The 21,641-nt window shown below is 38.9% G+C and overlaps 3 protein-coding genes across 6 annotated transcripts; 2 read left to right on the forward strand and 1 right to left on the reverse strand.

Moving 5' to 3' along the window:
- The first annotated feature begins 642 nt into the window (after nucleotides 1–642).
- LOC103720519 (uncharacterized) lies at nucleotides 643–1,788 on the forward strand. Its single transcript, XM_017846026.5, has 3 exons — nucleotides 643–1,025; nucleotides 1,161–1,299; nucleotides 1,400–1,788. Exons 1-3 carry the CDS (start codon nucleotides 690–692, stop codon nucleotides 1,582–1,584), a joined length of 660 nt encoding a protein of 219 aa, XP_017701515.4. The 5' UTR covers nucleotides 643–689; the 3' UTR covers nucleotides 1,585–1,788.
- LOC148714138 (Protein phosphatase 2C family protein) lies at nucleotides 1,421–14,328 on the forward strand. 4 transcript variants are annotated; one of them, XM_088720401.2, is made up of 8 exons: nucleotides 1,421–1,548; nucleotides 8,730–8,872; nucleotides 9,139–9,237; nucleotides 9,346–9,504; nucleotides 10,496–10,582; nucleotides 10,699–10,790; nucleotides 12,752–12,823; nucleotides 13,875–14,328. In XM_088720401.2, the coding sequence occupies exons 2-8, from the start codon at nucleotides 8,800–8,802 to the stop codon at nucleotides 14,001–14,003; spliced, it is 711 nt and encodes a 236-aa protein (XP_088576527.2). In that variant the 5' UTR covers nucleotides 1,421–1,548; nucleotides 8,730–8,799; the 3' UTR covers nucleotides 14,004–14,328. The 4 variants fall into 4 exon arrangements, with proteins under 4 accessions (XP_088576527.2, XP_088576526.2, XP_089786383.1 ...); XM_088720400.2 differs by lacking the exon at nucleotides 1,421–1,548 and adding an exon at nucleotides 7,400–7,740; XM_089930257.1 differs by lacking the exons at nucleotides 1,421–1,548; nucleotides 13,875–14,328 and adding exons at nucleotides 7,452–7,740; nucleotides 12,508–12,572.
- A 2,863-nt stretch (nucleotides 14,329–17,191) lies between these two features.
- On the reverse strand, nucleotides 17,192–19,786 carry LOC103720520 (U-box domain-containing protein 26-like). Its single transcript, XM_008810258.6, has one exon. It carries the CDS (start codon nucleotides 18,515–18,517, stop codon nucleotides 17,312–17,314), a length of 1,206 nt encoding a protein of 401 aa, XP_008808480.2. The 5' UTR covers nucleotides 18,518–19,786; the 3' UTR covers nucleotides 17,192–17,311.
- Nucleotides 19,787–21,641: the final 1,855 nt, after the last annotated feature.

The following is a 21,641-nucleotide window of genomic DNA, read 5'->3' on the forward strand; positions in this document are numbered from 1 at the left end:
AGATATATTGGGCATTGCAACAATAAGATATATTTGGGTTTATTTGTTATAGGAAAAAGAAATGATGATATGAGGCTTGTACGCTCCTTCATATTGCTCTGTTATATTTGTTGGTCGGAAATAAATAAATAAATAATGAATAATGGCAACAAAGTAGCATTGGCCAAAAAAAAAAAAGGATATGGTTAAAGTAATGGCAGTAACATATCCTGCTGATCCACATTCGAAGGCCAGCCCTCAAAAATATAAATAAATAAATAAATAGTATGTGTATATATTTTTATTAATATAAATAAAATAGAATAAAACTATATCACAAGCCAACGAGAAACAAGATAATAATTATTTTTTTTTATAAAAGAGGAGGCGCAAAGCTCCACCTCGTCCTCTCAAATAGATATTTGGATTAACAAAAAAAAACAGTAGTAGTGCAGAAGTTATCCTCTTTTTGAGAGCATTCTGGAGCAGTTTAGCTGGATTAACTTCATAGAACGATCCCATAAAAATTTGAAGACACATCAAGCCAATGAGAAAATGATGAATAATTTGAGAGTATTTCACTAGCTCCAGTTGCTGAGTCAAAGTAGATTTCAATTATTTTTGGAATTTCAGCTTAACTTTTCACAAGAATAAATATATAAAACAAGGGAGAGTGAAACCAGCCACCCATTGAATTGCGGCAGCCGGCGATGAGGACCTCTAGTGGAAACCACGGTCCTTTCCTTTCCCACCTCCTCAACCCCACTCCATCCCTCAAAGCCAAGGCCCGCTCCTTCTTCCCAGCAGCGAGCAGCAGGACTTGGAGACGGAGAAGCCTCCTGCTTTCCCTCCCTCTCTCCATCCTCCTCTCCACCCCAACCTCCGCCGCCGCCCCTGCCCCCTCTTACGATCCCCTCTCCGATTCCGAGAAGAACGCCAGCGCCGCCCTCTCCGGCCGCGTCTCCGACGCCACCCAACTCCTCGACCTCGCCCGCGACTTCCAGGCCAAGGGCGACTTTCCCCAAGCTCTCGACTACTTTTCTCTCGTACCCTCCCTCCCCCCCCCCCCCCCTCTCTCTCTCTCTCTCTCTCTCTCTCTCTCTCTCTGGACTGGAAAATTGATAGATTCCAGTGGAAATATACGCTAAAAGTCCCTAAAGATCCGATTTTTATGGCTTCAGGTGATTAGAGATTACAAGGACTTCGCGTTCTCGGAGTATGCGAGAGTTGGAAGGGCATTAGCGCTATATGAGATCGGAGACAGAGAGGAAGCAATCGCCGAGATGGAGGATGTCTCCATTTCATTGAAAGGATACCCTGGTACAGCCTCTGCTGGGATATAGGCTCGCAATTTTAATGATGGACATGTACACATTGGTTTATTATGGTTGTTTATTATGTGATATGGGATGTGCTGCAGAGATTCATGCAGCTCTTGCCGCGGCGTTGTATGCGGACAAGCATGCACCATTGCTGGCCGAGAACCAGTTCGCAATCGCCACTCTTTTGGATCCTCACTATACTGATCTTTCATATGTAAGAGAAACTAAGCATTGGCCTCCAAGCTTGGTCAGTTCCTTGCAACACTTCATCACCCTTACTTAGGAATTTCTTAATTGTATGTGTTTTATTTACTGATATGGCAATTTGTGTTTGTAAATGGACCACCATGTATGGTGGTAATCAACTGATTTTTTAAGATATCAGACTTCCGTTGGATGTTATTACAGTTGAACTTTTAATTCATCTTTTTAACAAGTTGTATAACTCCCTCCACTTCACTAATAATAAAATTGGTCTTAATTGAAATTTATTGTTTCATATTAGTTGTTCTCCCTTCTAATGTACATTAGTTTAAGTGGGTTGTCCTGAGTGCTGTGGTCAGGAGTACTTAGATCCTGTTTGGATACACTGGGGAGGAGAAAAAAGAAAAGAAGGGAACCGAGGGAATCAAAGAGAAAAGAAGAAAAGAGAACCTTGGACCAAGAGGACAGAAGAGAACCTTGGAAACAAGAGGAGAGAAGGAGAGTTTCTTTTCTCTCCAAATTTCTCCACTTTTGGACGGATTTCAAAAGAGGGAGGGGGTTGGAGGGATAATACCTCTCTCCATTTCTTTTCTTTTCTTTCCCACTTGACTATCCTAATGAGGGAGTTGCACTTTCTCTTCTCTTCTCTCCTTAGCAAATGATAGATTGGATTTCTCCCAACCAAACAAGGGATTTTTACTTTCTCTCCTCTTTTCCTCTTCTCTTCTCTCCAAAACCCTCTCCATCCTAACAGGGCTTTGGGTGATTTGATACGCATTTAATTTGAGAACCAAAGTTGAAATCAGTAAATCAGGTAGGGTTTGTTTGGCAGCATTGAATTGGAATTGGAATTATAACCACAAGCATGAGAACATGAGATAATTGTTTGAAACAGGAGAGCAATATATAATTTTTCCTGGTCTCTTTCCTTGTTAAAGAAAGAGTATTCCTAATTACTTGGTGTAATCATCTTTTCTTACATTATTTTCTTAAAATGAGCACATAATTAAATTTTTTGTTGCCGAAGGGCATCCCTTTGCCCAAGGATTTTATTGACAGAAAATGTTGTATCCATGTTGTTAAGAGAGTTTGATCTGAGATCTTGAACCAATTTTTGTGGATATTCATTTTCAAAGTGATAACTTCCTAAATGATAAGTTAAAAGCTTTACCTCACATTGCTTGCACCATAATTAGAGTTGTGAAATACCTGAGTCCTCATGACACTTTATACTCAAAGTGAAATTTTTTGTATGCCATGTTACTAACAACTTGACCGGTACTTCTAAACCATTATGTGCTTCATAGGAAATATAAAGCTACTTAGTTGCTGTAGTTGTTGTAAGTTGTTCAGTGTTCCAATATAATTGTGATACTTTAATACCTCATATAGTTTATAGTTATGATTTACTTGTCTCTGCATTGGTCTTATGCTTCTAGCATCTGACGTTCTCTTTTCCTTTTTACTTCATCATGATTCTATTATAGTATTTTATGCATGGCACTTTTGACCAAGATATGCCATCTCAGTTTCGAGCCTTGTACCAGTGCCACGTTGTTACTATGTCAGTACGCCCGATACGGAGGCCGGTTTAGTATACCGAGTATTGATACACCCCCCATACCGCAATACCGGTACCGAATCCGTACAGTATGGTACACTCTGAACCGTCTGATTCGGTACAGTATGGCGTATCTTGTTTTTGACTTTGATTTTTGCAATTACTTTCTAAAAACAAAGTGGTCGTTAGTTTTATTCGGTAATATAATAGACAGGGAATAGCATAGAATTAGATCCGTAGAGCTTGTATTTTTTACCTCTATTCAATAAGGTTATCATTCTTTCTAATTTTTAAGTGTCTTATTGCTGTCATCATTTCTTCTTTCTCTCTCTCCCTTCATCCGTTATACCTTTTTTGAATTGCAAAAACACTCTTGTTCTGCTTGTCTATTACCATTCTAAGTTCCACTGGCTCCTTTAGCAATTGCCTGTGTTGGTAGCCTAATAGCATAAACTAGCAGATCCCTATCCATTTTGATAATGTATTACATCCGACTTTTGGCTGATGTATCTTTCCTACAGAACTAATTCTACCATACTCTTAGAGAATTTGAAACATTCTTGCTTAACTGTCTTCTTTTATTGTGTTCATTAGTGATTTCTTAGTTTTTATCACTTCTTATTTTGGAGTGTACAAAACTCCAACATCCATTGGATGGTTTGAATAATATTGCTCATTTCCCATTTACTCCAGGGTTGAACCTTGGACATTGGCCTTGTGAGTCATACATGCAACTCATAGTAACACCCTTTGCTTATGGGATGGCAGATACTTGGTTTTATGGTAAAGTATTTAGTATAGCGAGAAAAGGTTTTAGAATGTGGCTTGACAATAGCTACAAAACTTTCAATCAAATGAAATGGTTTTGTGCACATAATCAGAAACTCCAGCGCCCCCCTTCGTATAAATTATGGTGATGAATTAAAAAGATAAATCTTTCTTTCTTTGTTTTTCATTTATCTATAGAATGGTTTTAACTAGTGGATGCTATTTTGCAACAATTGACTCACAGTATAAAATTTGGCAGCACACTTGTGGCCATGTTTGGCCGGTTTCTAATTGTTTTGGTTTGCTTGGTGATCCTTCAAGTTTTAGGTTTTTTAGCGTCTTGTTTCTTATGTTAGTTTGTTCATCATTCTGTTTCTTTATCAAGTTATTCTGGCCCAATAAAATGGTTTTTCATATGGTTTTAAAGTGGCCTTTTTCTTCTGCTCTGGCTGATGCTGAATGTTGGATGATGGTAGGTTCAGATAATTTCAGTGGTCCAGGTATATAGGCTGAGATGAGTGTTTATTTCAATGTCTATGCTGCTCGTGTTTTTGTTCTAGTCCTTGGCCTTGTCCTTAATTTCAGGAGCTAGTAAGTTCAAGCTGGTCTTATCAACCAATTTCAGGAACTAGTAAGTTAAGACTGGCAGTATTGACCATTTCCATTTATTGGTGACAACTTAAAAAGGTGGAAAAAAAGAGGTGAACCGAAACAAAAGGAAAAAGTGCAAGAAAATTTGTGTTCATGGTTTCAGTCATTAAACAACTCAAAATGGCAGCCAATAATCGTAGTATTAGTGATGTCCTATCTTTTGTGCTCCTGATAGCCAATCTTTGAGCCGATTATCATTATTCTTGTCTTGCAGCTTTCGGTTCTGAAACCCCTTCGTTCACTCTGCTAACTAGTCTGAGAAATCATCTATACAAATCATATGGGAGTCATGCTACAGGACCCAACACTGGCAACAAAAAATTTTCCTTGCAAGGTTGTTGTGCCACATGGCATGATGAGATTGGTGTGATTTGCTAGGTTGATCAACTCATGAATGGGGTATCAAGAATCATCCTCCTTGTGACACGTGGCATACTGGTTATGAATTGCGAAGGAAACATTTTGGTAATAGGATTGGACCTCGTATCGCTTTTCTTAAATGGTAACTTAAGGCCTCAAAGACTTTTTTTTTTTCCTTTTGGTAGTTAAGGCCTCTAAGTCTTTAGATTGCAGGTTTCCAACCGCAGCAAACACTGCAAAATCATTTCTTCTGACCAGCGGCGTTGCTGAATGGCCATTATGCTTTCCTCTCAAGCAAATTGCTTGGAGTGGCAATGCTTTAGGTTGTTCCTTGGTCAGCAGAAGGAACATTTTTATAAAATTTATTGCTTTCCCTAGAAGTTCACTGTAAATGGGAACTGTTATGATTGAGGAGATGGCTGCACGCTTCTGGTATGCTGATGGTAGTGATTTCTGGAGTTATCCCTTGGCAGAGAATTCTATCCTTGACAGGGATAGAATGGCAAGGGATATATAGCAGAGAAATCAGCCTTTGACCCTTGTGTTGTCTGTTAAGGAATCTTCAATTAATTTCTGATGTCTTGAAGCACCAAGAACTTCGGTGTGGATTAGTCAGTATTCTTCAAATCTTAAAGTCAAGAATACTGATTGTGACAACAATAATAATGCCATAAAAATTATATGTTTCTTGATCATTCTACATCGATTATTCTTTCCATCTTCCATTGTTGTCAGTATTCAAGATGTCCATTCTACCCAGCTATCTGTTCTAATTAGCATTAAGATACAAAAGACTTAAATAGTTCCACGCACTGGAACTAAAATTTTGGCTTGCCAAGGTGTGTGGGGTGATGTCTGGTATCTAAAAGTCATAAATTTTTTAGTCTGACATTTTCTATGAGATTCTTGAGCTCATCAGATCTATTCTCATCATATCAGTTTGTGCAGACTTTTAGCATGTCAGACTAAAGTCGTTATCAACTATGTATTGGCTTCTTTGTGAGTATAGTAGACTTTATGTACATGGCAGCTTCATCTTTGTTGGTATATAAGATTCGTGAAGATGGCATTTTCTTAATATGTAAGATTTATATATATGTACGTTTTTTGGCCCCTCTTAAAGGGGATGAGCCTTTCCTCCAGCCAGCCTCATGGTGATTGATGCAAGGCATACTATTTCTAACCTTGCAATTTGTGCCAGCAAATCTTCAGCATTCACCAAGTCACTGCAAAACTTCACACACAACCTTGCAACCTCTTCCAAAATAAAGCATAATGAAGCAAAGTACGTATCATGGGTCCAGGCTTGGTTGGTAATCACAATGTACATAAGCTTACAGTTCCTTTATTACACTCTTTATTTCAGGCCATTTTATCATTAAAGCATCAAGTTTTCAACCATCTTGGTAAGAGTTTAACCTGTAAAGGTATCCAGAGTTTTGGCTAAGCATAGGACTACGAAAAATGGTGAACCATTGAAATACGTAAGCCCAATTGTCCTCAACAATTAGAGAGTTATCTCAATCAAATCCTCGCAATTTACGAGGTGCTAACTTAGTAAATTGTTAGAGTTCTAGATGGTTAATAGCAGATACCTGGGACTTAATTCCGCTTCAGAGTTTGGGGCCAGGGGTGCGTGGAGGAGGACCATGTTCTATTTCACAATTCATTGCATGTGTGCTTGTTTACCATGAAAAATAAATAAATAAATAACAAAAATAAAAGTAAAATTATTGAAAAAGAAGATCCACATAGGATCAGCAACAATAAATCAGAGTGTATCTTAGCATATTTCCGTTTGGTTTAATGGATTTGGATTAACATGGCTCATATTGCGAATCCACAGAAGTCTAGGAGGTTTTAAGCATAAAAGTCTATAACCATCAAAGATTAACTATTTTGGATCAACTTTAGCGTTAGCCATCATTGGTCTCCGAATTTAATCGATGCCCGCGCATTTCGAACCTGATCCTCCCCGGTGGAAGCTAATGCCTTGTTCTATATGTGCTACCACCTTGGTGGCAAAGATGTGTTTCTTCGGCCCTTCATTATTATGGGTAAGATGGGGCATATCTTAGCTCCTTTATGTGATGCCTGATTTCTATTTAGAAACACCTTTGTAATAAACTTGGTTCAAAAGATGTATGGCTAATTTGTGTCGTATAAAATGCCATCTTCTCAAAAATATAGGTTCTGTAATGCTCCATGATCAACAAAACTTGGACCCATGATCTAAAAGGATAAAGCATCATGTAACATTCAAAAGCTTCCCCCAAATTTATTGAAATGTTACATTTCTTGCAAAAGTTGAAAGTTGGTCCCTTTTAAGCACATTTTAAGGAAAGCACTTGAACCCACAAGGCACGATAATATAAAAGAATTTGCTCGTTTTAAAAATTCACCTTCTTAAGCAATTTTACGCGTCGAATTCGTAATCTTATACGCCGTGTTCAGTTGTCGACGTGCCAATTCAGCCCCCCGCCCCCCAACCACCACCCCCCCCACCCCCAAAAAAGAAAGGATATCTGCGTACGTGGCAAGCTCCTGTTGTATCAAGAACACACTGTATCCGACCTAAATTTAGCATCCGATCCTGCTGACTTCCTGTCTTGTCCGGAACGAAAAAACCCTAAAATTTTGAACGAAGAACTGAAGGAAAAAACGGACGGGCTCCTTTCACATTATCGTTTCTTTTCTCCTTATTCGTCGGTGGTGGAAAGAACGAGGGCAGAGTGGGGGATCGGAAGCGTTGCCCCTTTCTTTGGAATAAGGAAAGCCGTGTCTGGAAGGAGGAGGAGGTCCGGTCACCGCTCTTCCGTGGGATGACGAGAGCCGAGCAGCGACCATGAATCAGAAATCGGATCCCGGCCCCCTCTTCAGCGGCGGCGGAATCAGGCACATCCCCCAACGCCCCCCCCCCCCCCCCGGCCCACCTTTCTCTCGCTCTCCTCTCTTCGTCAAGAATTTCATATTTCGCTTTGTTTCTGTTTTTGATTGGAATCATGAGGTCTTCGTTTGTCTCTTTCGCTCTCCTCTCTTCGTCAAGAATTTCATATTTCGCTTTGTTTCTGTTTTTGATTGGAATCATGTGGTCTTCGTTTGCTTTTTTGGTGAATTTTGTTTCGATTATGAATTTGTTGGATTTCCTTAAGACTTTTGTTTTTTGGTGTGTTGGATTTTGGATATGGTCTGCTTTTGCTCATTATTTTCTATTTTTTACTTCTTTTGAATATAAAAGATAGTTGGATCTTGTGGGCCAAAAAATATGAAAATTGGTAGAACTAAGATTGATGTTCTGGTTGGATGTGGGAGTAATTTGAAGGGGACTAAACAAGTGAATTGCAAGAAGAAAAAAAGAAAAAACCTTCTTTTTAACTCCAAGCAGTCTTTGCAGTAGATATGTTGGAATAAGTCTCTTATATGGGACTTTTTCTGATGGAACATTCCGACCGGTTTTGTTGCAGTGATGTTAGATTGCGGCAAAATGTAAGCATGACTACATGAGAGCATGCGACTGCATGAGAGCATGACTTATAAAGTCTCTCGATAAGCATTACCTATTTTCAGGGATTTATGTCCATTTACACCTGAGTAATCCTGCAAGATAATCTATTAGTGCTTGCAGATCTTTCATCTCTGGGTTCTCAGTCCCATGAGAAATATTTTATATGCCTTGAGCATTTCAGATGTATTGTTTTATTTAATGGTACTGAGCCTCCAGAAAATTGCACTATCTATATTTTGATCATCAGTTATGTTTTCCATTGGCATGGAATGGGTTATGCAATTGATTATCACATACCAAATTTACATATTTGATCTAGAATTTGTATATCAATTACATGGAGACGGTAATATTCAAAAATGATCGTTTTGGTTGACAGCTTCCTCATTGGATCCAAAAATGTGAGGTTCAGTTATGGATATTCCACTTTTAAGGGTAAAAGAGCATCAATGGAAGATTTTTATGAGACAAGGATAGCAGAAGTTGATGATCAGATGGTTGCATTCTTTGGTGTATTTGATGGTATGATTAAATTTCTTTGCATATCCCTTTAGTATGTCTACTTTGATCAGATAATTTGTTCAAAAACTTGCAGCTGAGTGCTTAATTCAGTTGTAAGTGGGATTTTGATGATATTATATTCTGTTTTATGTCTTACCATCGCCTGGCTTCCCCTTATGTTTTGGAAATTAGATGTAGTGTAAGGTCATGGAGATTTTAGACTTGTTATGTTACTGGTACATTCTCTTACTTTTTCTTGCTTGGTTTATGTCTATACACCTATGTAGGCCATGGAGGTCCCCGAGCTGCAGAATATTTAAAGAACCACCTTTTCAAAAATTTAAGCAATCATCCAGATTTTATTAAAGACACAAAGTCAGCTATTGGTCTGTGGTTGGTGTATTTAAGTGCTATACTTTCTTCCTGCCTTATTTGCATTTCCCCTTGCATGTCACATTTCACCTAACGTTTAATAATTTTTTTATTTGTCACAGTTGAAGCTTTTAGACAAACAGATACTGCTTATATTGACGAAGAAAAAGGTCAGCAGAAAGATGCTGGTTCAACTGCATCAACTGCCCTTTTGTTAGGTGATCGACTTTTTGTTGCAAATGTTGGAGATTCCAGAGTAGTGGCGTCTAGGTCTGGCTCAGGTCGATCTTCCTCTTTCTGAAACAATAGAAAATGAGATTGGCAAATTCTAGGGTAATTCAGTGAAAGTGATGCAATGGTGATGTAATAAAACTATTTTCTTACAAGCACCGGAGAAACTACTAATTTATAATGAGATAACCATAATCTTTATAAGTTTTGCATTTGCTTTCTAGCTATATCACAACAGGCCTGCAGCCTCCTGTCTCTTCCTTTAACCATAGAATCTTCTAGCATTGTTTCATTGTAACTTTACTTTTCAATGTATGACAAATGACATAGTGCACTTTATGGTAGAACAACCGAATGTATATGTTTTTTGACCTGACTATACAAACACACACTAATATTGCTTGAATGCTACTTGTTTTTTTTCCTGTGATTCAATAGTTTGGTTAAATATTTAAGGAAGGTTGTTTTATGTTCTAGTAATAATTAAGCACATTATAGTGTTACCTAAATATGCAGAAGTTACTATAACTAACTTGAATATGTATTTGTGTTAAAAGACACGAACACACAAAATAAATGAATAAATAAGCAAATAGATAAAAGAATATTATTTTAAAACTGCAAATAATTATAGTAGAAATGAGGTTTAATGCATGTTCAATCGCCCCATAACCCTGGCACTGCCTGTGGTTATGCTTACTCTGAATAATTGAGTCTCTGAAGATGCTTTAATTGAGTCTCTTAGATTAGCAGATGAATATTCTTGACTCTCTCTTGGATTAGCTAAACTGATTCTTTGCCCCCTTTTAAATCTGCCATCAGTATGTTAGGTTGTCTAAACATTGCAACTTATACAGGGTTTTTACTGCTCAAGTTTACAACAATCAAAGTCATATGCTATGTTTTTTATTGTGTTTATGGTGATAAAATCAGGCAAAAAAAATTTGGTTACTGTGCTGAGTGCTGACAGTAATAATAGGCATTTATCTTTTTTCATGCATCTTATTTGCTGACTACCGATAATTATGCTTCATACTGCAGCAATTCCTCTGTCTATTGATCATAAACCTGATAGGTCTGATGAGCGCCAACGAATTGAAAATGCAGGAGGATTCGTCATATGGGCAGGTAAAGTTTCTATATTTATTTGACAGTTATTGATATTTATTTTTCTTATTTTCTTACTTATATGGGCTCACAAACTCATTGACTATGATTTCTTAAATAATGATAAAATTATCCAGGCACCTGGCGGGTTGGTGGTGTTCTTGCAGTTTCTCGTGCATTTGGAGATAAATTGCTTAAGCCATATGTTGTTGCTGAACCAGAAATTCAGGTAGTTAGTTTTAACATGTTTTTTTACATTGTGATCTGGGAGGAAAAATTAGTAATATCAAAGAATAAACAAAACTTAAGTTGCTTTCCTTATGGCTACCAGTCATGTATATCAAAAGCTAAATCCTTCTCTATCATATGTTGGATGTAAGTAATCTGGACCCTTTAATTTATTCCAGAGTATTCAAGTCTACATGGCACAACATATGTATGAGTATGTCATTCAGGTATTGGTTGTGAAGAAAGAGTTTCTTAGTGTCTAGAAAGATCTGACAGTTAGACATGCGCCCGCACTCAGCAGTCACCCCCTTTCCCATGTGGAATAGGTCTGATATACACCTCTCAAACTTAATTCCTATGGTTTTCATTTGCCTCTAAAGAAATAGTAATTGTGCAGCTCCCAAAATCAATATAAGATTATTTGACAAAATTTTAGCTTAGAAGGGAGATGTTCTCCTGCATTACTTGATGAAAAGATTTGTAAGTTGGAGAAATGTACATGGATGTTGAAGTATGATTAAGGTAGCCATGGTAGATAAAATGATTATTAATCTTGAAATGCTTGGTCTACTCCATTGAAGGTCGAACTCTTCTTAATAGAGCGACATGCTTGTTGGCTCAAGCGGCTGTTAAAACATGTTTGGCTGCTTCATCTACAATGCTACTAAATGTGGGAACTGGGACATGAAAAGTTAAGTTGTGAGCTGCTTGAAGTGCAGATCGGTTAAATTATTTTTACTGGCCCTAATTTAAAATCATAATACTTTAAAAATTCAATTAGTTGCTTTTTGCCATTGATTTGTTATGTTGGTTTTATCACTGCATATACATTACTTGGTTTTAGCTTCCCAGCAAAGAGCTGATAAGTCTTAGACTCCATAGCTTTGATAGTTCTATAAATCACAAATGTATGGTAGAGGGCCTATAAACCAGTTAGATGAATTTTCTTTAACAATTAGTTTTTGGCATTCTTTGTTTTGCAGACTTCATGCACATAATACTTATTCTCGCCTTAAACCCAGTGGTGACATGTGATTTGAAAGTTAATATGTAAAAACTTAAAATATGGATAACTTGTGAGCCTCGAATATGTGGTCTTTCATCACAACGTGCGTGTACATAGTAGGACAGTTACAGGTGTAAGCGGGCAAGGTGACTCACATTAAATCTTAACCACTGGTTTGGCATATAAACTTTCAACTTGCACCTGATTTCTCAATCACATTGAGTATGGCTTTAGAATAACTGGATCCACCCTAACCTGACACTCTTAAAGAAAATCAAGTTCAAAGTTTGGTTGGAGCTTATAATACTTTTTGTTAGCCTAAACTTGATTGACAATTCAACCTAACTTGATTATGTTAACTTATTGAATTGGATCAGCATTAGATCTTATAACTGAAGCCCAATAAAACTAGATCTAGGGCAAGCAAGTCTCCTATCAGGCCTGCTTCTTATGGACATAAATTTAATATGTAAAAGTGGACTCTTCCTATAAACAATCCTTGCCAAATGTTGTTAGCAAATCAACTCCCCACCTCATTCTTATCTCAATTTGAGAATTCAGCATAGCAATTTAATTTGTGCTAAACATGTGAGGTAATATCATTGTATATGTTCTACACCGCATGCAAACAAGCAAGACCTGATCTGTATGTGTAACATTTACATATTTAAGAAAATTGGATTCGTCCTGAATTTGCGAGTGTTTCCAACAGAAACATTTGACAAAACAAGGCTACCCTTTAATTCCTCGGTTGGAAACAAGACTGTGTTCACTTAGGTAAAGCTTTTTTACTTTGAGTTGATATAGAAGCCTTTAGCTTAATGTCTCTGATAAGCAATCATTAGGCTATGTAAACTATGATCATTTTTGTACAGTTTTACTATCTATACATGAACTTTTTCTTTTTTCAAGTACAAGGATAGAAGGATCTTATGCTTTTTTTGCCATATGCTTAGGTAGAAGATATCAAAGGTGTTGAATTTCTGATAGTTGCCAGTGATGGGCTTTGGAATGTCGTATCTAATAAGGTAATTATCCAGACTGCATTTGTTTTTCATGATAGCTTTGCTGCCAACATGTTGTGTTCAGTGCATTTTAGCTGATGGGAAACTTAATCATGCCCAAAACTACTCTCTTTAAACATCTCGATGAAAAAAAGGGGTGCTGAGAGGAACTTTAAGGTGTTTGGTAGTCGCTCGAAGATCTTGCTAATTTGTTCTATTCTTTTGTGATGATGAAAATCTGATTTTTCTTTCTTAAATAAACCTCTCATGACATTTGGAAGGATGAAGATATCTGTTTATGTTGGAAGTTTGTTAGTATACGAAGTCACTAGTCCTGTCAAATGATTTTTTAGTTTTCTAATTATAAATAAGCTTTCATTAGGGAATTATGAATTTTTTTTTGTTTGAGTGCCAGCAATTATAGAAAATACCCAATTTTTCTTATGTGGTTTTTTTAACTTCATGCAAATTCAAGACTTCAAGAACTCTTTATAAATGCACAGTTATACAACACTAAGATTTTGCTTATCAGAAAGTAACCTTTGGCTACCCCACTACAGGAAAGTCCTTGTTACAGCCCTGCTGTGATGTTCATTGATAGGTAGATTGTCAAGGAAATTGTAGAAAGTTGGGCACTGTTATTCTTATATCAAGCACTGCTGAGATTCCCTTTTTCCCGGTCTTTGATAGAGAAAAAATAACAAAAGATTCCCTAATGTCAAATTCTTTTCTTCATCATATTTTTGCGTCAAACTATCACTGTGTTACAACCTGATTCATCTCAGCTAATTCCTCTCCATGTGAGAAGCCCAGGGTTTGGATCCTGGCAACCCCACCATATTTTTATTAAAAAAAAAAAAGAGGCTATCACTTTGTTACTGAATGTATTGGCAGAAAGATCAACCCTGTTTGTAGGCTTTGTCCCTCCTTTTATGACCATGTGTCCTCTCTCTCTCTCTCTCTCTCTCTCTCTCGCTCTATTTGTTTCCCCTTAATTTGTGCATTAACTTAAGCTCCAGATGCACAGGCATTACATATTTGAGTATCTTACAAGTCCTTGATGTTTTATGTCCAGGATGCTGTGGACATTGTGCAGGGCATATCTGATGCTGAAACTTCTGCTAGAAAACTTATAGAAGAAGCCTATGCCAGAGGAAGTAATGATAACATCACATGTATTGTTGTCCGATTCGACAATTCATGACTGTATGAAATTATCTAGATCCGTGCCATCCAGAGAAGTAAAACTGATTCTCTACTGGAAGATAGAACTGATCATTCTCTTTGTGGTCCAAGTGCTTGATCTTGCCAGTTTTAAGTTGGCCTGCCTGGAGTATCTCAGCTTAACATGCCTGCAGCATCTGTTCCTTTACTAGCTGACTGCTTACGAAGCAATTCATCGTACTAACTAGACTTCAGTGTGTTTAATTACCCGTCGGCTTGCTTTCTCCCCAATTCTTCATTTGTGGAGCTGTAAAACTCTAAGCTTGTTGAATGTTTCTTATATTAATGTCATGCATTTCTGATCACATTTATCTGATTCACCTACAGGGAGATCATAAGCCTGGAATTTTTCAGCATGCAGGTCAGGTTGCAATAGGAGTTCATGAGTTAATATTTATTTTAGCTGACTAGATTAATCAGGCTGATTTGTGCTGTCTAGCATGCATGTATGATGACCGAAGTTTATTATCCTTTCCTATCTTATATCTGGACTTTGCTCTAGAATGACAACTCCTTGTTGCCCGCCATCACTGCAGCCTCTTCTTGGCTGTTCCTCGGCATAACGCTACCTTAGAAAATCAAAAAGCACAATGATTTGTTTTATTTGTATAGATAATAATGAGAAGATAATACTTTAGAAATTCAGATTAGCACCCAATCTTTCTGTGAATGACTTTATATCAAATTATAACGGGCCAATTCCAAGTTCTGCTAATTGGATTGATGCTTCAGGAGAGGTACATGTGGATGTGATGTTAAAGTAGTAGCATGTACAGGGACTTCAATTCAAGTAGTAGCATGTACAGGCAGCTGTCTCAACTATTTTTAAATGATTGCAATTAGTCTGCAACTAACAAATTCATGAACCTTATACATTGTTTTTGAAATAATAGAAATTTACATCTTGTTTAGATACTCTTTTAACATGCTTTCTGGAAAACCTGTCGTCCATGCATCATCCTAACTATTTTTGTTCATTGCTTCTTTTCTCATGCCTGCTTTTCCGTATGCACTAAAGCAATAGCTCTGTCATTCCAAAGCTATTTCCCTTATTAACTTTACTATATCAGAAACTAGTTGGATTTTAAAATTTTCTTTCTGGATTTCACTGCTCTCTTATTTTCTTGACAAATGCCTTAGCAATTTTTAGAAGGAATGTGCAGTGGTGCAGTTTGTTAATATTTTAATTTTATAGTAGATTGGACTATAAGCTGTAATAATAAACCATGAAAGGCATCCTTCCGCAGCGACGTCAACCTCGCATTTTTTTCTAAATAAGGTATAGATTTTAAATTATATGCTCATTATTTTCTGTTTGCATGTCTAAGTAATCTCTTAATGTGCATTAGATGTGCTTGATTTACTAGTTCATTAATATTTTCAAGAATATTCTAATCATTTGGTAAATTTTCACCTCAAATTTAAGTTTTAGAATAGATTTCTGAAGTGTTATTATCTGGTGGCCATTTTAAGACTCGAGCATGCAGCTGGTGTTCGGAAATGGGAAGCGCCGTCCATTGTTGGCAATGTCAAATGTCTTCTGTGGATCAAGGAATGCAGCAGAACCTCGGTCAGACGCATATCGGACATTTCGTGCTATGGACAATAAAGGGGTCGTCAGTTTCTTGCGGTTGGAACAGGATCTAAAACGACTAAAACATGGACGGGGCCATGAAGGTCCCATCTGCTGCTGAGTTCACTGTTAGGTGGGGCATCATCCATTTTAATCATTGTTATTTATGTAGGCTTCCACTTTTTATCAACTTATACAGCAGCGAGGGAGGTTTCAGCTAAGAATTGCTTTCCTTTTATTTTTTTTCCTTTGAGAAAACAATTTTATCCAGTTTTTGTTCCTCTTTCCAAAGCAATTTTATAATAAAAAAAAACATGGAGAGGGTTAAATTGTTAAAAACTCCTGCTGAATTTATTGAGATAATAAATTTAGTGTAATGCAGGCTAAACTCATGCAGTTGATATCGAACCCCTAGAGAATTCACTGACTAGTTGGCAGTCACCATATAGGTAAAATTTATATGATAAAAGTCGAAATCACGAAAATCGACAGGCACCATAAAGGTTTACCCTGCAATTTAATTTTTCTTATGGTATGAGAAGAAAATTAGATCTATTCATGAGCATGTGATTTTTCGTTTACTTATGCAACCAACCCCCGCATATTTGCTTCCCCTATTTTCATAAAAGCATGCTATTAGTCGTTGCTTTATCCCACAAAAACTTTTTCATACGACGTGGCGCATCATAGCTTCATAATTTGACCAATTTGTTGAGCCTAATTTTGTTAGTGTGAGAAATTTGATGGCGACAAGCTACATAATAATTTGAACAACTTTACAACTCATGTAATATTTTTGTTCTATGAATATTTAGATATACGTCTCGTATCCTTGATATATGCCGGCAGTCTCGGTTAATTCCAAGGATTATTGAACAGAGAAGACATGCAACGAATTTCCTTGGTCGATAATTAGATGATGTACCACAAGAAGATTTGTCGCTGCAGTCAAATGGTCCCTCTGAGTGGTTCCCCAGTCCCCTCTCAAATTTTCGTATCAGCAGAAGACATGGCTTATTTCTAGCCGGTTGGAAAAAGGTGGTCATACTTGATGGTAGGTGATATTGTGATTGGGAAGGGGGGTCTAGAGCTGGACAGTCTCCATTAATAGGAGGGTACATTTGATATATGGTCCCTTTCAGTGACCTTCTTCGCCCGCCAAAGAGAAACGTTACCTACCCATGGCAGGGTCTGTCACTGCAAAAATGGTAGCAGCAGCTAATAGCCATTCAACAAGGTTTCATAGCCCAGTGGTGGTACTGCTCTTCTCCTCTGGGGAGAGCCATGTTTGAATAAAGAACTCGCAAATGATTTTTTTTTTTTTTTTTTTAAGATTAGAAAGGAAGTCCGAACCGTAGAAGAGGAGGAAGTATTTGAGACACGAACTTAGGATTAATTTGTATTGGGGAAATCCCAGATAACACCCACCCATAACTCGAAATCTCAATAGCCCTCATTTCCATGCTTGGAAAGCTCTGGGCTTTGGAGACCTACATGGATGTTTTCTATACGAACGTAGAAATTGTTGCTCATCTAATGAAAATTACAAGAGTTAATATACCTGCCTTCACAGGCATAAGCTTATAATCTCTTAATTTGTTTCCATATAATGCAGCAGATTAATTTCATACCATGGAGGTAGGAGTCAAAACTACAATCTCTTTTGATCTGTTGTTGAGCAAAAGAGGTTATTCGATACAGTAAGAACTCAAAAACTAGACTGCATTGTGAAAATTACGACCCCCTGTGTCCTCAGACCACATGGACCTCAGCAGCTTCAGCAGCGCCCTGGCCTCGGTCTTGGCCCTGGAGCTGCATTGGGCCTGGAGCAGCAGCAATAGCTGCACCAATACCCCGGCATTCACCGCCTCCATCCGCACCCGCGCCGAATCGCAGCACAAGATCAGCAGCGATCCGACGGCGTGCTCGCTCCCCTCCTGATCAGAGGACACTCTGAAGACCAGCTTCACGAGGACTTGCACCGCGTTCAGGTCCTCCATCGCAGCCTTCTTGCCGGCCTCCAGTCCGAGCAGAAGCTCCAGCGCGGCCAATGCCCTGGAAGCACTCCTCTGAGCAGAATTCAGCGATAAGTACGCGATGAGCCCATCCACGACGCCTTCTTTTATCGCATTGCCTCGATTGGCTTCCAAGGAGCAGATCGCGGAGATAGCTCTGGCTGCTGCTTCCGCCGCCCGGGCGTCGGATTTGTCGCGCAGAAGGGAGACTAGAACTTGCAAGACCCGTCGCGTTTGTCCCATAATGACGCAAAGCTCTTGCGTGACCGGAGATGCAGCGATTGCTTCCAAGAGATGGCATAAGCCGGTCTTGATCTTCGGGTTGCCTTGGTCCAAGAGGGCGACCAATGAAGCCAGGTGGATCTCATTCTTGAGCATGTTGAGGGAATCCAATTGGGTAGATGGAGATAAGGTGAGGACGCAGTCGAGGGCCAGCTGCATGAGCTCCGAATCGCCTCTTCGTGGCGCTTGGAACAGCAGCTGCAGCAGGAGAGGGAAGAAGCCCAATTGGATCAGGCAGGCCTGCCCTATGTCGGACTCCACCGATAGGACCCTGACCTTCTCGAGTGCTTCGAGCTTCGCCGCACGGGCCGCGCTCGGGGATTGGAGGCTGTGCTTCAGAGCGGACAATGAGAGACCGCAGTCGGCGATCGGCTTGGTGGGCTTCTGTCGAGAGCTGAGATCGGGGCCGGCGAGGAGCCACTGGTCGATGAGGTGGCGAAGAGTGTGGTTGGGGACGAGCGTCGTGTCGTGGAGCCGCTGCATTGTGACCGGGCATGTGAGGTTCCCATCGGCGAGCCATTTCTCGATGCTCGGCCGGTCGTAAGTTTGGCCCGTGCTAAGGGTGACCGGATCGGTGAACAGATCCAGGCTTATCGGGCATCTGAACAAATGAGGGATGCTCATCCTGTTCTCTGCGAATGCACGCTCCCAAGTATCACAAGAAAGAGGAGAAGCCAAGCGTAGTTCTGAAGGGATGATAACGCCTTGCGTTCGAGCCCATCAGAGAGAGGCAGAATGAGAGGGAGAGAAATGTGGAGCTCTTGAAGGCTTCAAGCAGAAAGGAAGCGACAGGCAATAGGATACGGGAGAGACCAAAAGGAAAAGTCCGTCGGTAGAAGACGAAGAAACCGGATGAAAGGTAGGCGGTAGTGGCGCTCACTCTCATGCGACTGTATGATGGAAAAGGCGTGGTAAAGAGCCCAAATATGCTGGGATGAGGCACTTCAGCTCCAGAATCCCAAGCTCTGATGACACTTCAAATCAAGAGGGGATAGGGGAGCTGTTGGCTTCCTGTCCGAAGCTGTACACAGCCTGAGGACCCCTGTTAAAGAGGCTTGTAAGCAATCAAGGAGAAAAGAAGCGGAAGGAATAGTACTGAGAGAAAAAAAAAAAATAGCAGGATGAGGGGGGGGGGGGGGGGGTCTCCAAAGACTGCAAACCTCTGCTGTCAAAAGGAAACGAGGTAAAAAGGGGCAGAACCTGAGGTGGGTTTTCGAGCCTAGGACACTGTTTTGGCCGGTTAGCAGACAGAAAAAAAGAAATCGGAGGTGAGAAAAATCCCAGAAACAGAGAAAAGTAGAGATGGGGGGGAGGGGTTCTCGGTCAAGATTTCTAGAGACATTGAAGACAAGCAAAAAAGCCCAAAATAAGCATCCTTGGAAAGACGAAATAATAGCTGGCAGGAGAGGAAAATGAGAATCGCAATTGGATAGCCTTTGAATCCATGAATCGAGAGGCCAAAGTTAGGGGGAAAGGGAGCTGAGGAGTGGGATCCTAGTGGGGAGGATTCATTTGGGAGCACCAGCACCCAAACAAAAGAGGCGGCAATTGGATGTCCTTATCTTAGGGAGGGAGCATGACCACTATGAAATAATCGCACAAATGAACGACAAATCCTCCCCCCCACCTTGCATCTATTTTTGGCCAGTCAAACTTACCTATTTAGACTATTTCAAAAAAAGGGCTTTGATCACATCTTCTGTCCATCGGGAGAGAGAGAGAGAGAGAGAGAGAGAGAGAGAGAGAAGAGAGAAAGAGAGAGAGAGAGAGTCATAGTAGTCACAAGACTCATGAGAGGGACAACTAATATCCAGAAAAACAATTCCAGCCACAGAACCAATGGTGGATATGATGCTTGTCAGAGGAATACCATTGAGGTCGTATTAGGATTAGGAAGCTATCCCAGAAGCCTACCAGATCCAAACAAAAATAGAGCAATGCAAGTGATAAAAGATTAATCTTGGGGTCAGCCTCGAGCCATCAACATTAATAGATTATTGAGTTAAATAAAACATGGTTTATAGATCAATAAAGTTTGTGTTAGATTTAAAGACCCTGTGTAGCTACGCCTAGATAAAAAAATTGGGGTTGCCTAATAAGTCATGTTTGGGTAACTGGGTTAATGGCCCGTCCTTGGAAAGTAGTGGGGAAAGAAACAGAGTCTATTAATTGTGCAGGACTAGTTTTGACCTGCAGCTAGGGGTTTAAATGGGTTAAGATTCTGCGGGAATCATGCAGGAGATCAATCTGAAAAACATAAAGAGAAAGTAAGGCACAATCCATGATCGTAATTTTAATTAGTGATAAGGTTTGGGTTTGTGTAGGAGATTGGGTGATGTTCTTTTCTTATATTTATGAGACAAAAAGGCGAATGGGGTTGCTTTGAGCTTGTCACTTTCATTGAGCATGCAGGCCTAGTTTATCTAGCGAGATAAGGTATGAAGTTTTAAGTCTAAGTCATTCATTATATTTTCTTTCCTTTATCGTCCTTCAAATAATTCACTTCCGAAACATGCTGGTGTATGTTGATAGTCGCTAATTCCATCTTCTCGGCGAATGTTTCAAAATTGATGATGACCTTTTTTTTGACAAGTCAAGGCTAACGACAAGTGAACGATTAAATTAGATGCCGAAGTATATAAAATCAAAGGCCATGATGTGTATTTATGAAAGCCTTTAATTATTCATCTAAAAGTAAAAAATGAAAGCTTGTTATAAATATTGATTTTCAACATTTGCATCATTGGAAAACTTAGGAATTCCCTAGTATTGACTATGATCAACTAAATTCTTGCTCGATGCAGCAATTTTTGAATGACGGCTCAAAGTTTGAGCTTAAGAGATCAACGAACCTATCCAAATCTAGTAATGGCATATAATTTAGTCTTCACACTGTGTTCCTATGAAAGGTCTTTCGCAAGAGAACTCTTAACTCAGAGTGTTTGTAGCCAAATAATGCATAATTTGTATGTTAGAGGATATTGGAAACTCGAGCGACGATATTCTTTCAATCACAATTTATTTCAATAGTTTTCTTTAATCACAATAATAATTAGTTTGCATTGTTCTATCATACATCTGATGTTACGAGATTTCGTTCAACTACTAGAGATATGTTCTATTCACCAGATCTTATAAAAGGCACCACAGTCAAACATCTAAGAATGACTAGTTTAATCCTGAACCAATCATGATTTTGTCTGAAATGGACTTGTAACGAAAAGAAAAACTGAGATGAATATGAGGTTTAAAAGGATCTCGTCCTACTCGAAAGCATGTCAAATCAAACAAATCACATGAACTCTCTTTTGTCATCAAACGCCCGGGCAAATTGAGACTCATCAATGTCTGCTTGCTAAACTTTTCATTAATCAACTAAACCACTGTTAAGACTGAAAAGTTCACAGACTTTTCTTCGATCGACCAAGCCACTAAACAGTTTACAACGACATGGATCAACCATTTAAGGCTAAAGTTTTATTTCTAAAAGGAAAAATATGATCTCATTAGATGTTCTCATTAGATGTTCTCCGCGATCATCGATCATGATTTTTAATAAATATAATTTACAGCATTAGACTCATTGGAATCAAAACTCTTTTCATATCCTCCTATTTAGCAATATGATAAGCGAGCTCAAGTTGTCTAATTCGTATATTCAATGATGCATCGCTTAGATTTGAATGCTGTAATCTCGATGTCTCACTCCCAAGAGAGCGTAATCAACCAGTATTCTGGCTTGCTAATC

This window comes from Phoenix dactylifera, chromosome 4, assembly GCF_051530095.1.
Source record: "Phoenix dactylifera cultivar Ajwa chromosome 4, Ajwa_hap1_PhDact_Kaust_v1.1, whole genome shotgun sequence".
Taxonomy (NCBI): domain Eukaryota; kingdom Viridiplantae; phylum Streptophyta; class Magnoliopsida; order Arecales; family Arecaceae; genus Phoenix; species Phoenix dactylifera.

Coding starts and splice junctions, on each gene's coding strand:
- LOC103720519 (XM_017846026.5), top strand. CDS start 690: ATGAGGACCTCTAGTGGAAACCACGGTCCTTTCCTTTCCCACCTCCTC. Junction 1,026..1,160: donor CTCTCGACTACTTTTCTCTC/GTACCCTCCCTC, acceptor TTATGGCTTCAG/GTGATTAGAGATTACAAGGA. Junction 1,300..1,399: donor TTCATTGAAAGGATACCCTG/GTACAGCCTCTG, acceptor GATGTGCTGCAG/AGATTCATGCAGCTCTTGCC.
- LOC148714138 (XM_088720400.2), top strand. CDS start 7,691: ATGAATCAGAAATCGGATCCCGGCCCCCTCTTCAGCGGCGGCGGAATC. Junction 8,873..9,138: donor ATTCTTTGGTGTATTTGATG/GTATGATTAAAT, acceptor ACACCTATGTAG/GCCATGGAGGTCCCCGAGCT. Junction 12,824..13,874: donor GGAATGTCGTATCTAATAAG/GTAATTATCCAG, acceptor TTTTATGTCCAG/GATGCTGTGGACATTGTGCA.
- LOC103720520 (XM_008810258.6), bottom strand. CDS start 18,517: ATGAGCATCCCTCATTTGTTCAGATGCCCGATAAGCCTGGATCTGTTC.